The sequence below is a fragment of the Pundamilia nyererei genome, unplaced genomic scaffold (genome assembly GCF_000239375.1).
Source record: "Pundamilia nyererei isolate P.nyererei 1_Seehausen unplaced genomic scaffold, PunNye1.0 scaffold00005, whole genome shotgun sequence".
Taxonomy (NCBI): Eukaryota; Metazoa; Chordata; class Actinopteri; order Cichliformes; family Cichlidae; genus Pundamilia; species Pundamilia nyererei.
In genome coordinates, this window is record NW_005187406.1 from 2,354,164 (window position 1) to 2,368,517 (window position 14,354).

The 14,354-nt window shown below is 42.4% G+C and overlaps 2 protein-coding genes across 4 annotated transcripts in view; both read right to left on the reverse strand.

Annotated features, from left to right (window-relative positions):
• The window catches only part of mrtfba (myocardin related transcription factor Ba), a 22,089-nt gene extending 19,302 nt beyond the window's left edge, over positions 1 to 2,787 (reverse strand). For 2 of the 3 annotated variants that reach the window (XM_005721753.2, XM_005721752.2), the window contains exon 1: positions 2,588 to 2,787. The gene's annotated coding sequence lies outside the window, so the exon portion shown is untranslated. Of the gene's footprint in view, positions 1 to 2,441; positions 2,522 to 2,587 lie in introns of those variants that run through there. The other variant, XM_005721754.2, reaches the window with a different exon arrangement.
• A 723-nt stretch (positions 2,788 to 3,510) lies between these two features.
• On the reverse strand, positions 3,511 to 12,659 carry ercc4 (excision repair cross-complementation group 4). Its single transcript, XM_005721756.1, has 10 exons — positions 12,333 to 12,659; positions 10,585 to 10,765; positions 8,144 to 8,339; positions 7,825 to 8,032; positions 7,079 to 7,259; positions 6,836 to 6,967; positions 6,616 to 6,720; positions 4,751 to 5,417; positions 4,547 to 4,659; positions 3,511 to 4,432 (listed from the first exon to the last, which is right to left on the reverse strand). The coding sequence occupies exons 1-10, from the start codon at positions 12,507 to 12,509 to the stop codon at positions 3,693 to 3,695; spliced, it is 2,700 nt and encodes an 899-aa protein (XP_005721813.1). The 5' UTR covers positions 12,510 to 12,659; the 3' UTR covers positions 3,511 to 3,692.
• Between the last annotated feature and the right edge of the window lie 1,695 nt (positions 12,660 to 14,354).

Consider the following 14,354-nt stretch of genomic DNA (forward strand, 5'->3'; position numbering starts at 1 on the left):
TACGGAGTTTAGGACCCAGATTACTCCCAGATTTAAGAGCATCTTAGTCCGACAAATACGACAATAACGACGGCCGCTTGCATGTTCTGCAAAGAAATGTGCTTTGTCGTGTATCTGACGGACAAACACCAAACCAGTTCCACATCACTGAAGTTGCACCATTTTTACAAACCAATTCTGGTTCATCTGTTTCACTCAACAATCGGCCATGTGCGTATGAAAACAAAGGCAATGCGCATGCGCGTTTTACTCATATTCTATCGCGATATTTCATTTTCCTATCGTTGCCTAACTTTATACCGGTATTACCGCGAACAGTATAATATGGCCCAGCCCTACTATGAATGACTATGCCATCCTTAGATCATTGCGCTTGCTAAACTAGAGCTAAAAATAAATCCTCCTGGTGAGACTTCTGAAAAGTCAAACAGATTTCAGATGGTGATTCAGAGGCATTTCTCTACATTATCAATGCTGACTGGAGATGTTAGCACAGTGCGGTGTTCTCAGCTAAAGCCAAACGAGCCACAGAGGATTTTAAGATTAACTAAACTAACACTGGCTTCAGGTTTTATCTGTGTCTGATTATCTGCAGCGTGACAAAGGAAGATGGGTGTGCCTGCTGCCTTAGGCTCTTCTTTCTCTTTCACTGCCTTATAAAAAAATAAAATAAAAAACAGGCTCGTGCCATACAGGTGACATAATTTATGGCATTTTACCGGGAACAGTGTCTTGATTGTCTTGAGAGAAAAAAGGCCTATATAGAAAAAAAAGGACAACATTTCTTAAGCAGAGAGCAGGATTCTAGAGGTAAAACAATAAAACAATTTATACAATATTAAAAGCAATGGAAAGTGGTTTACAATCACAATAGCTTTGCAGGCATCACTGCAGCCACAGAGATATGTACCCACAGCCGTTGCAAACATGTCTGAAGAGAAGGTCATGGGCCACCTTACAAATAGCCCTGTAGAGAATCCCAGTGATAAGGCAGCCACACACACCCATTCTCTTAAACAGCCTGAGATAACTGAAATTCTGTGACCTAGTGTCCACACTGTCTTCATAGAAAAACGCACAGACTGAACATCCCCTCTGATGAACTGCCATGTCATGTAGTCCTGTTTAGGACATGCCTGTTTGGCATGGCACAGCAATAAAAAGAAAATCAAGTACTCTTTTTTTTTTTTTTTTTTTTTAAAGTCACAGCATGCTATTCTTCAGTATGAAACACAGCTCAGCTTCAGCTCAAACAACAGAACAATGTGTAGGGCGTACATGAGAGCTGCTTTTGAGCAGTTTGAGTCTGCAGATTTCTGAGCCTTCAATAGACCAGGTCTTGCAGGACAAAAATGTCCTGCAACTTTTAACCAAAGATAAGACAGGAATTATGTCATCACCCTGCCTCATTCAGCCACAGTGCTGCTCTGCTCTTGTTTCCCACAGACACACATGTGGTGTCGTTTCCTTCCTGGCTGCCTTAGGGGACTTTGCTCAAAAGATCCCCTTCAAAAGAAGAATAGAAAGAAGAAAGAACCCGTACAAACAGACCAGGTAAACCACACTAAAAGTTTCAGTGTGGTGACACCTAAGCAAAATTAAAACTGCGACTCGGAGGATTTATAAAAGCCCCTAATTTCCCAGCGCATTGGGCTGCTTCTTTGGCCTGTTCTATTTTGCATGACAAGCACCGCAATACTGGAAACCGCAGTACTGTTGCAAACTAACCCTACACTAAAAGGCAGAAAAAATAACCTACAGCCTCCGTATATTTCCGTTCCCATGCAACCATATGCACAATGTTTAAGATAACGTGAATAATTCACACTTTACAGTGACACGCTGACTCGACAGAGCCGCCTCTGAATAAACGCTTCCTGCCAGTCTGCATGACTCACACACAGGCTGTTTGGATTTGCTGCACCACAACCTCTAGACATTTTTTATTTTACTTCTATTTGTTTTTTCACTTCATTAGACTAGGAAGGCTGGAAGAGAACATGCCGGTGTTTCAGTAAGCCAGGAGACTCAGTACACTGCGACAGTATTACTTGAGAAATTGGCCTGTCGGCTCACTAACACACTGTATGCCATGCCTTACAATTCAGACAGTATCCGCAGTTAGCTAGAAGGAAATGGCTGAAATAAACACACACCTTGCACAAACACCATACTCACAAAAGGCTAGTCTGTTTAAGCAGCAATAATAGATTTTCCCGACGGAGTGTTATTGAGTGAGACGGCTGGGCTGTTATCGCAGAGGCAAGTGGGTGTGGGTTAAGCTAAGGCTGGATAACTACTTTAAATCTGACAGGGGAGTGAGTTACAGACAGCGACGAACATAAAATATAATGAAGCGCTTTCATGACTGCCATTTCTAGGAAAGGGAATAAATACACATCAAGTTACAGTCAAATGAGCCTTGTCCACGCTTTCCTTACCAAGCCACGCTCTGCTGTCTAGGTCTGGACATCACGAATGCTCCTCAACAACAACCTCCTAACATTTTCTCCAGTTAGCTCGCTCCAGCTAACATGGGCTAACATGCTAAAAACAAGACAGCGCCGCCCCGGGTTTGTGCTCTTACCGAAATATGACGACTTGAAAAGCGAATCCATCCGAGCCGTGGTCTGCAACGAGGTATCCAAATTGCGTCAACGGAATTATGCTAAGTATTCAGTCTTCTTTTATTCGTCTAGCTCTGAGATTGAAGTTTATTTCGCGGACTAAAATGGCTGCGACTGGTCTAGGTTTGGATGCAGAGTGACGTAATGACGTTGTCGGACAGGAAGCTCGGGAGAGGTCGGCAGGGGAGGAGAAGGGTGGTCCTCTTCACTGGGCAGCACGGTCACTCCTTAAAAACCGGAATTTCTCCTTCAAAGTACAGACGATTGCAATATAATGGATACGTAATGGAAACGTATGTCAACAAGAGCAAAACGAACAAAAAGAAAAAGAAACAAACATAAAACTTGACTTTAGTCCTTTGGTATGTTTTGAATATGTTGCATAACTTTCCACAGTGTAGACCTGCACTGTGAAGAGCTGAAATCAGATCTGAAGTGCACATTGTGATATTTTTTTAATAAACAAGTCACGGACACAAGATAATTATCACTGTACATGATTTAGAATGGCCCCATTGTCGTGGAAAACCAGCTTTATTCTGATTCCTGCCCCTCACAAGCAGAAAGTGTATAAACTATTGGGTGGGGCATCTGTGCTCAAAGAGTCATGTCCCCGAGTTCTGATCACTCACATGACACAGAGCCAACAGCATTTAGCATAGAGGGGTTACTTGTACATGTACTGATATCATTTTAAATAAATGTTTGCTGTATTAAATATGAGCATCCCCCACTGTAACAGTATGTTATTACTAACAATTCACTCTATCATTCCTCTCAAAGGAAGAAAAAAATCACGTTAAAGGTTTGCTTAAAATAAATTAAGTGCATTTTTTTTTTTAAAGTTAAATAACAGTTTTTTTTATTAATTATAAAAAGACAGATTTTATTCTTCGACAATATAAAAACAGAAAAACGATAAAAGTCAGTTTTACAAAAACTGTATCTAAACGTAACATCTGCATTTTTTAAAAAGTTGATTTTGTATCCGAATATGTCAAACACTCTTACTGCAATCATTTAATCACAGTGGCAAAATCTTCCTATATCCATATAGTCTGCTCGTCATGTCTGTTTGGTCTTCTGTATGGGCGCAGGGACATTAACTACATTATGCAGGAACTCGTACAGCAGCTTGGCATTGTTAGCGTTTCCGAGTATTTCCCCTAACTTGTCCTGGCTGATTTTGGCTAAGTCGGCCAAGCTGTCTGCGTTTTTTATAAGAGCCCTGTAGTTTTTTGTGTTGACCCCAGGCATTTTCATCAGGAAGTCATAAGGTCCGGGATTGTAGAGGTCTGCCGATTCAGCCACAGTGTCTGACTCGGCCGTTACCGCCTGAGCTGCTGCGGCGTCAGGTTCGGGCTGGCCTCGCTTTAGTTCCAGGAAGAGCTCGGCTGTGGCGTGCGGGGAGGGGCACCACAGTATACGTAGCCGGGGGAAGTGTAACGTAAGCAAGGTGAGCTTTGAAGAAACATCATTTGATGAAATCTCGTGACGGAAATCCGAGCGGGCCGTTAGGGAAAATGGCTTAGCTGGGTCAAACTCGATGAGCAGCACAGGTTTCTTGTAGTAGCGGGTCATCGAGAGGCACTGGGTGTAGAGGCGGCCGCTCTGAAGCGAGCCGATCAGGTCGCTGACGCTTTTGCGCTCGACACATGCGTCCGGCGTCAGAATGTAGTCGCCAACTTCAAGGGTGACCGGCTCGATGTCCAGTCCGCGACGGTGGAGCAAGGATGGCAGCTCACTCCGGAACTCGCGCATGTCCACAATGACTCGTGAGGGCTCTGTGGGCTGCTCCTGGCCACCTGGTTATTGGACAGAAAACGGATATAAAAACACAAACTGGTCCAATGCATAGTGAAGACGATTTAGCACACAAAGGAGAGAAAAATCAAAAATGCATAACAACAGAGACTTGCCTGCTTTGCGGGTGTTGGTGGTGGCATTGGCGGGATCTAGATTCCTAGCAAGGTCTAGGTTGGTGTCTTCTCGCCCTTCTCTCTCCTCTGGGATCACCATAGTAGCTTTTTCCCTAAACAAGAACACAAATACAAGAAATGGTGAGCAAATGACCCTCAACAAAATACACCTAACGTGGCTAACGGGAGAGAAACAGCTCTGACCTGATGAGGTGTTCAAAAGCCTTCTTTTCCTTAGACAGAGCTGTCAGGTACTTCTGTTCTTCGGTCGAGCCACCATAGATGAGGAAGTACACCCTAAGTTGCTTTCCAGGCCGGTTAGCTTTGTAGATCTCAAGCTGGCGCACAAAACTCAGCTCGGCATCGTAAAGCACCACAAAGCTGGGCTCCACCTCATGGAGAACCCGGGTCAAGCTGTGGGGATCGGTGCAGCCTTTCAGCGGGTGAATGACAGTCAGCGGTTCCTTCAGGACGCCGTAATAAGCATCTGATGGCAAGTCTAGCTTGAGCTGCTCTTCCTCGCCTCCGTCTTCATCCGTCAGTTCATCCTCATCTCCGCTGCTGCCCATGACTGCCGCTTCGCCTGTCTCCTCCTTCCCCACCATCTGGGTCAGAGTCAAGGAAGGTCTGCTTTTGCCTTTTGTCGTCTTTGCATTTTTTTTCTGCGCAGGTTGCTTTCCCTTCGTTCCTTTTCTGACCGGACCCTTTCCCTTTTTTTCCAAATCCAGTTCTAAGGCGCCCAGTGCAGCAGAGTCCCGTTTCCCAATCGTGCGGTGGTAGAGCCGGTTGAGCAGCCAGTCGGAGCCGTGCTTGATGTACTGCTGCAGCTGAGCACAGGTCCGGTCGTCACTGGCACAAATCAGGACTCGACCTGAGGGAGGAACATAAGGCAGTTAGAGAAAGATAGATCTTTACAGAGAGATTGTCAGATTGTAATGTAAAAATGTAAGGATTTGAAAAAAATATTCCCCTGAAAGACTAAAAACTACTTTAATGTAAATTGACAATGAAAAGAGAAGCTTTTTTGATTTTTTGATTGATTGACAGGTGCTTTCCACGCCACCAAGACAGCATATTTAGGCCGTGAACTGGTGCACCTAAAGTGAGCTCACACAGAATCCTAACACTGGGGCTAAAGCCAAAGATTTTCCTGCTTCGAAAGCCAGGGGGTCCACTGGGGATAAAGAGGCCTACTCTATATTCTGCAATTGACCCAAATTCTGGTGGACTACTTTTCCTCAGTGTGTACAGGTGTACTGTCAAGTACTGTGCAGCTTCAAAGCAACACCACAACACAAATCAGCCCACCCCGAGGATGACTTTGTAAAATGCCAGCTGTGGCTCATGCTTTTCTTGCAGCTAAAAATAAATAAATAAATAAATAAAAATAAGAGGAACACTTTTTAATATAGCACTGAGTGAGTTATACTTCTGGGATATTGATCTGCTCAGTTTATTAGCAGAGGGGGTTGTTAATCAGTTTCAAGATCATGGAAGAGATTCCAGGAGTCTTACTGGAGGAGAGCTGGACAGGGCCGTAGAAGGTCCATAACCCATCAGCAGGACCATTATCTGCTCCTTTGTGCAAGGAGAAACAGGAGGAGAGCTGCCAGAGCTACGAAATGTAGCTTAAGGGCATCCTTTAGTGGGCTCCATGTACCAGAATTGGCAGGTCCACTGGCAAGTGGAGGCAATATAAACTACTGAGTACTATTTTGAGTTGCATTAGCCTGCAACATCATTTGATTTTCAGGGTTTGTTTAAATTCAGCCCTCTGTAAGCTGATAATTTACATTTCCATCAAACAATGGCATCCTTTCATTCTTAACATATTAGCCAATCTGTATCAGTATAGATTTCGAGCATGATTTTTTTGCCCCATTGAGCTTTGATGTGTTTCCAAAGTGTTGCTTTGTTGGCAGTCTAGATTTCAAATGAGGAGTTTAACTGTGAGCTAAAATTTACAAATCTTTACAAATGACTTATAAAAATCAGATCGTATTATAGAAAATCATTTTCAGACTCATTCATGATGACATTGTAACAGTTGAACATCACTGAGATCTAACCTGGCTCATGCTGAGAGCTCTTGTTCTCCCTCTCAATCTCCTCCAGGACCTCAGTCAGAGCCTCCCACTTTGGGCTCCTCTCCAGCACCAGCTCCCGCTTCACCTCTGAAACCCACACACAGACAGAGCAGTTAGTCATGCCAACATGAATACACAGACAAGTTCTGTGGATATCTACTCTGATATCACCGTATCAGAGATTGGCCAACTACACAGTTACCTGAGGCAGAGGATGGCTTCTGTTTCTCTGCCTCTGCTCCCACTTTAAGTTTCTTTTTGCTCTCGGGAATACGGTAGACTCTGCTCCTGGCGTTCACAAACATGGATGTACTGGAGTCCAGGAAGAGCCAACCTGATGGTAAGAGCGAGGTTGAATGCAAAGAATTACAATTAATTTAGACATTTTAAACTCTTAATGGCCTCCAATCTGGCATTTAAGGGCAGTCAAATAAATGTAGTTTACCCGAATTAGAGCCAAAGATCTTTTGGCTGGAGTGCAACGACTCAAGGAGATTGAGGAAGGTGACGCAGTCGTACTGGGTTAGGTAGAGCAGGAGGACTCTCAGCACCTTCAGATCCTGAACCAGTGCTTTGGTCTTTGCTCCCAGCTGATGCCACAAGGGGTCCAAATAGTGACGGATAGTCTGAATGGGAGTACGGCAAAGCATACAATTGAACTCACCTACAATCAGAGGTGTATTTTTCTAACTCTTCTAGCAGGAGAAGTCACACAGATGTGCTCCAGCTTATTCAGCATCACACGCGGCACCATTCATTATAAAAGAACTCGCAGTTCCTCACAGAACAGTGAACATCTTCACCTCTCACGGCCTCGCTCGGATGCTCTTTCCATATCCAATCATGCCACTGACCTGTTGCCAATTGACCTAATTAGTTGTGGGATCATACTGTATTTGTACTATTTTCAATTTAAATTTAAGAGGGTTTAGATGGATTACAAATCATTTTGCAGTGTCCTGAATTTTCTTTTAGAAACTGGGTTCTCATAAACGCTGTAATAACATTTAACATGCAAATTAAAGAGGTTCATCTCAACCTGCTTTTTTCTCGGTCCAATCACCATAAGCCTTCTTAAAAAACAAAAAAATCCTCCTTTAATAGTTTAATCAAAAGTGTTTTCACGCACTGAGGTAAAATTTGTCAAGGCAGCTTAAATGTGTCGTATATGTTAGTAACACACTGTGAAACCTTTTCAAAAGAATTCCCCAGCGTGTTCTCCAGTGAGAGGTCCTCAGCCTCTAGAGTGGGGTTGTAGCGTTTCAGCTCCTTTAAACAGGCGGTCATGATGTCCAGGATGGAGCTCTGGATGACCCTCATAGCTGGAGTTAAGGACACGTGAAGCTCCACCACTTCTGGTTTGTGCCTGTCCAGCGCTGTGTTCACTGATGCTTGAAACCTGAGTGCAAAGGTTAAAAAAAAAGAAAGTAGTAAAAGAAGTATTATAAATGTTACTACAACAACAAAATACACAAGACAAAACATCTACAGTGAAGTAGTTTGACAGTACCTGGGCCACAAGTAGAGCTTCTTGACAAAGAGGTTTCTCATTACACGCTCCACTTGGCAGAAGCCCGAGGAGAAAGCCGTGGCCTTGTCAGTGAAGGCCTTAATGAAGCCTGTCTTATTCTTTTGTCTGAACAGACGCAGGATGAAGGCCTCCTGGCATGACTCAATGATTTTATGGGCACGATAAACCAGAATACCTAAAGGGAGCGGAACAAATAGACAGTGAAGGTAGAGCCTGAATAATATATCAGCTGGCTGTTAGTTGTTTGATTTTTTGTGACTTTGTCACCTGATAAGTTTGATTTTTCGCGCTCATTGTGGTTTATGCAAAACTGAAATGGCTAAAGTCAAGTTTTCCAAGTTGGTTTTCTTCACAGACCAACTAATGGAGCTGACTGTTCTACTGAGTGAGGCCTGTAATCCTGGAGCAGCTACAGAGCAAACAACAGTGTTTCAGTGCTGGAGCTGTTCCAGCGAATGAGTGGTTCACCAGAGGGGGAGGGAGCTGAATGACTGAGTGTGGTTAGATGCACTTTAAGCAGAATTGCATTGAGCTGCTACCGCTCTCACTTCCTGGATACGCTGGGCCATTGCAGGGGGGGCGCAGTATGAAAAAAAAAAAAAAAAGAATGCTTGGACACTGCTAGCATCATTGACAGGTTTTTGACGGGGTTCCCACACAAACGCAAAGCAGGAGATGAAGCATCGCCAAATATGTTTCCAAACCAACTTCACTCCAAGCCAAATACTAGAAAACACGGTGAAGCATATCTTCCCTTTGGCTTCACCTGCACAAGTGCCGAGGTAGATCTCTGCGACAGAATTAGCTTCCCTTGCATCAGGAGCACGCGCTGGGCTCTCCAAATCACCGACAAACAGTATCCCACATTCTTGATTTTTAGTTCACAAACACTTCTTGTAATGACTAACTAATCCTGACATTTTGGAGATGTTAGCTCTTTATACAGTAAAGTTACAGCGGGATACAAATAATATCAGGCTGATCCTGCCACGATCTGTTTCCCCACAGTTGTTTATGTTTTTAAACCCATTTTGCACAGAGAGGCATTTTTTGAAAAATGTATTGACAGCAATGTTGAATATTATTACACAGGGAAAAAAACAACTACACATAAAATAATCACACCGTGACACCTCTGCCTTTCTAAATGGAGGGACAGCAACTGCTTGTGTCTATGTAAGCGTGTAAAACCTGAAGATAGTCAGATTAACAGTAACAGTATTTTGTCTCTATCTGCCATTCTGCAATTCATCTCATTGAACATTTTTCTTGTAAAACAAAGGGGGGCCCAGCAAAAAAAGTTTGGGAACCACTGGTTTAGGTAGAGACTCTGACAGGTAAGAAGAAACGTGAAGGGACTGCACAAGTTGTGATAGAAAAGTGATGTCATCCATTGCTGGAGTGCATCCATATCATTCAAACAACATCGTTGTTGTTGTCTGAATCCAGTTTAGATCAACACACTGTTTGGATTCCTCCTTTAGCTCACACAGAGATCATCCTAGTGACTGTAGATATAGTGAAATGCGGATGTAGATGAAGGCGTTCTCTAACATCTGCCATAAAGACAGATACAGAAAATCTTTATCTACTTAAACCACAACACCTGTTTAATCTCCTTACTGTATCACATTTCGATTTTTGATTAAGCTGTTCGCTTTAACTGCACTCATTTTTAAGTGTAATTTTTTTTCCCTTTAAGAGCCATATTTATTTTTTGGAGATAAGTTGTTTTTGTCATATTTGTGGCACTGTAACACAATAACTTACCCACATAGAGATAAATAAAATATTTCTCTTATTATTATTTTCCCACAGAAATTGATTGTAACTGTGGCAGTAGTAAGAGGTGGATGTGTATGCCAGAGCATGTTTTCAAACTTTTTCAGCAGTTAATAAATAATACTATAAATACTTGACAGTATAACAATAATACACTGCGTCACAATAACGACATCAGCTGTCTGTCCACCAACTTCCACATCCTGTGAATGGACTCCAACTTCCCAGCCTTAGACTGCAGCCTATTCTCTACCCGCTCAGAGTGACTCTCCAGAGCAGAACCAAGACTACAGTTGCCAAATGCAGTGCAAGAAACTCAAATGAGCTGAATAACATCATGAAACTCATAAGACTGCAACAGCTGCAAAGTAACAAAGCAGCATGCAAGAAAACATTACATGGGAAAGGCCAAAGTTAGCTGTTAGGAGTGACTAACCTTTGCATGAAGGAGTTTAGCTTAACTATATGTCATTCAGTCAACATGCTGCCACTGAATTTTACTGATAACTCAAATGCATAACCATATGTTGCAACTACAAGTACTCAAACAAGTATTGCAATCCAATTTGGACTGCTAGTGATAAATACAGCTGTGAATAAAATGTTCTCATATGAATTTAGCTATGTACAAGTCTGACCTGTTATTAGATGAGCAGGGATGCGGTCCGTGAGGAAGTCCACCACCAGGATTCTGCTGGTGACAAACAGCACCCCTCCCTCGGTGTAAACATTGTAACGCTCAGTGCTCTGGACATCACTGGTCACCGTCCTGGGCAGGTGGGTCACACCCTCCACTCGCAGCTGCTCTGTGAAATATTCCTGAGAAGACAGGATGAAAAGAAGCAAGCTTTTGGTTAAAGCTGTACGCTATGTTCCACACAAACATGAGGTAAAGCTCAGCGGTCAGCCTCTCTGATTATCTGAGAAGGGTCTTCTAACTCTTATTTTAATAATGAGGCGATCACGCTTCTGAGGTTGTAGTCCTCAGCCTGTCAGGTTGGCTGAATACGTTTTTTACAGAATAATTATTCCTTAGTCTTTCACCCATTATTTTTGGCTCCTGTTCTTCTAATGTGTGTATGCAAGTGTTTATGTAGTAACTGATGTAAGGACATTTACACTTCTATCGTTAATGTGTGGTTTTATACCAACTGAACCACTTTGTAATTGTGTGTTTTAAAATGCAATACTTCCTGTTTCAGCTGTTCCTTTTCGGGAGGATCATGTGCCTCCATCTCACCCTATCCCCAACATTCTCCTCTGTCACGCAAGCCCTCTCCATGTCCTCCTTCACTACACCCATGAACCTCCTCTGACGTCTTCGTCTTTTCCTCCTGCCTCCAGCTCTATATTCAACATCTTTTGTCCAGTATAACCACTATACCTCCTCTGCACATGTCCAAACTCTTTCAACCTTTCCCTTCTAAATTTCTAACCCAAACTGCTGAAGTACTCATTTCGAAACCTGTCCATCTTCATCACTCCCAATAAAAATCAGAGCATCTTCATCTCTGCCACCTCTAGCTCGGCCTCCTGTGTTCTTGTCAGTGCCCCATCTCCAAACCACAAATCATAGCAGGTCTGACTACCACCTTGCATACCCTCCCTGACACTCCTGCGGTTATCCTTCTGTCACAAATCACCCTGACACTCTCTGCTTCACCATCAGTTGCTTTAAATGGTCAACCCCAGGTATTCAAAGTCATCCACATTCACTACCTCTAATCCTTGCAGCGTCATTGCTACACCCGCCTCCCTCTCATTCACACACATATATTCTGTCTTTATTTATCTCCTCTCCAGACTTTCTTCCACCTGCTCCCACTACAGATCGTAATGTCGTATGTCCAAAGACACTCCAGCCTGACTTCATCTGTCAATCTGTCCATCACCATTGCAATAAAAAAGACGGGGTTTTCACATCTCACTGCTTTCTCGCTGTCCTCATGCACGATACTACTGACTTCCTCATGCAGTTAACGTTACTGTTATTAAAATTATCTTTCTTAGACGAGCTCCATCACAGAGGGGGATTCTATAACAACTTTCAGATGAAAATAATAAACTATAATAAATTCTTTATATATCAAAAAAAATGTATCAACAATTTCATCTGAAATAATGTATGAAACCGAGATGGCGCCAAAATTGTTAGCAGGTGCACATCTCTTTTATCTTCATCTATTTTAGCCACCATGTCTATGGACAAAAAAAGTGGCCTCTTCCAAATTCTAACATTTTCTTTCTTTCTTTCTTTTTATTTTTAAATGTATGGTTTATGTTAAGGCACTGTTAAGTCAGTTTGCTGGGGCACATCACCTCGCACCGGGTAAAGTGTGAGATAATCATATGAGCTGTGCCTCTAGCTAATCCAGCCTCTCCTAACCTGTTCTGGTGTGGTTGTGTTGAGCAGAAGAACCAGGCTGCCCGGTTCCGAGTAAACCCGCAAGAACTGCAGTAGGATTCGGTCTATCCCCAAGCCTTCAGCCGTTACTAGCAGCCCGTCACTGCCGAAGAGACTCAGGAACATCTCGGTCTCAAACTCCAGCAGCGGCCCCGCCATGTCTGAGCTTAAAAATATCCCCAAAGCGCGGAGGTAAGTAAATTATCCCCGACTTTCAGAGCTAACTATTTGCCCAAAGCGGTCGAAGTCACTGCAAGACAGCCATTGAAGTGTTTTGAAGCAGCATTTCCGGTGAGGCGGAAACAAACGTCAGTGCAAGCGTGACGTTTACGGGCAAGAGCGCCATCTAGTGAAAGGGAGGTTTATAGCAAGTATCATCAGGATAATGTGATGCAATAAAAAAGGCAGTGATGACCGTTCAGAGAGACTCTCAGTGTGATTTAGAGTTAAGTACCAATTTGCACAAAAGTATTTACATGTCTAAATGCAAGTTTTTATAGGGATAACTCTCTCTCGCTCTCGGTAAACATATCATGATGTTTGGCACATGTAGCACATAAATTTAAACTTATTTATTAGTCTACATAAAGCAAAAAATGTCTGGCTTTTTTGTGTTGGTCATCACCAATTGCTGTTTTAGTGGCAGTTGTAATGCATTTGGCGGTTGATTATTCCTGTAATCGACTAACACACACAGAGCTGCAATGTGCTTACATAACAAAACCTGGTGGATGGGCTTTAAAAAGCTCTGTTGTGCCAGCTCTCATGTCTCTGTTAAGGAGAAGGCAAAGGGGACCAAAAAGGATCTTTGCCTACATGATAATACTAAGCCAACCACCGCTATACTCAGGGAGACATACTCATTTATACCTGTGAGACTTCAGGCTTTAATTTAGCCACCTTGATTTTCACGCTGCGATGTACCTACTCCGAGGGAGTTGTTGTGAATTATCTCTGCAGGTCTTTTCTTTCTTTCTCCTCTGTTCTGTTGTATTTGATTAATGATAAGGTTAAGTTATTTATAAGCTTAAGCAGAAAACTTACATGTTTGTTAACTCTCTGTCTTTTCCATCAGGAAACAGAATATCTTCCAATATTCAGATTTTGAATAAATGAACGATAAAGAGCTGTTGCAAACATTAACTAAGCACTAATTAAAACCCACGTTTCAGTGACTGTTCTATCACTAAAGGATGGTATTAATGGTGTCGGTAAGTAAAGGATGAGTGATATGATCTTAGTCAGTGCTTCTCAAATTTTTCACCAATAACAACTTTTTACTGAATATAAACTGATTCTACTTAAACATAGGTTCAAATCATAATAATAGCATTGTCTTGACACTTCCGCAGGCACCAATGCACCACTGCACTATCAGAGATGCACGCTGATAAGCCTGAAGATCACAGGCATACAATAATGTTTCGCCTTCTCTCTTGTCCTCTTTTGTACATATTATGTACAGTCAATGATGAGATATTCAAGGTCTTTTTATTTTATGTTGAGCACCGTTATTCCGAAATTGTTCAATAATTTGTAGACACATCTTTAGGTACGATATGTTATCAGTCAGTACACTACAGTCATATATGTATGTGATTCTTCAAAATCATACTAGAAAACAGACCCGCTGTCTAGTATGATTAGGACTTCTAAATAAATACGCAGCATAGAAACTGTTTTCTTGCTCTAACAAAAGACACAAAAGAGCGCCTCAGTACATCAGTCCTGTGTTTGTCGGTTCAGCAGCTAAATCGATAAATTCAGAGTAATGCATATTGGAAAGCAGAACAGTATGCCTGAAAAACTTACTGCATTATGTGCGGTTACATTTGAAATTCTAACCTTGTGCCTGAATTTTGTATTTACACAAGGATATTTCTGCCACAAGCTGTGAAACAAAAACACAGATTTGCACATCAAATTTCACCAGAATGCAGAAAATAAAGTGTTTACTTTAAAAATTGACATTGCTGCCAACTATCTAAAAGTCTGGAGTTCGTG

Coding starts and splice junctions, on each gene's coding strand:
- ercc4 (XM_005721756.1), bottom strand. CDS start 12,509: ATGGCGGGGCCGCTGCTGGAGTTTGAGACCGAGATGTTCCTGAGTCTC. Junction 7,260..7,824: donor TGGGGAATTCTTTTGAAAAG/GTTTCACAGTGT, acceptor ACTCCCATTCAG/ACTATCCGTCACTATTTGGA. Junction 4,660..4,750: donor GCTTTTGAACACCTCATCAG/GTCAGAGCTGTT, acceptor GTTCTTGTTTAG/GGAAAAAGCTACTATGGTGA.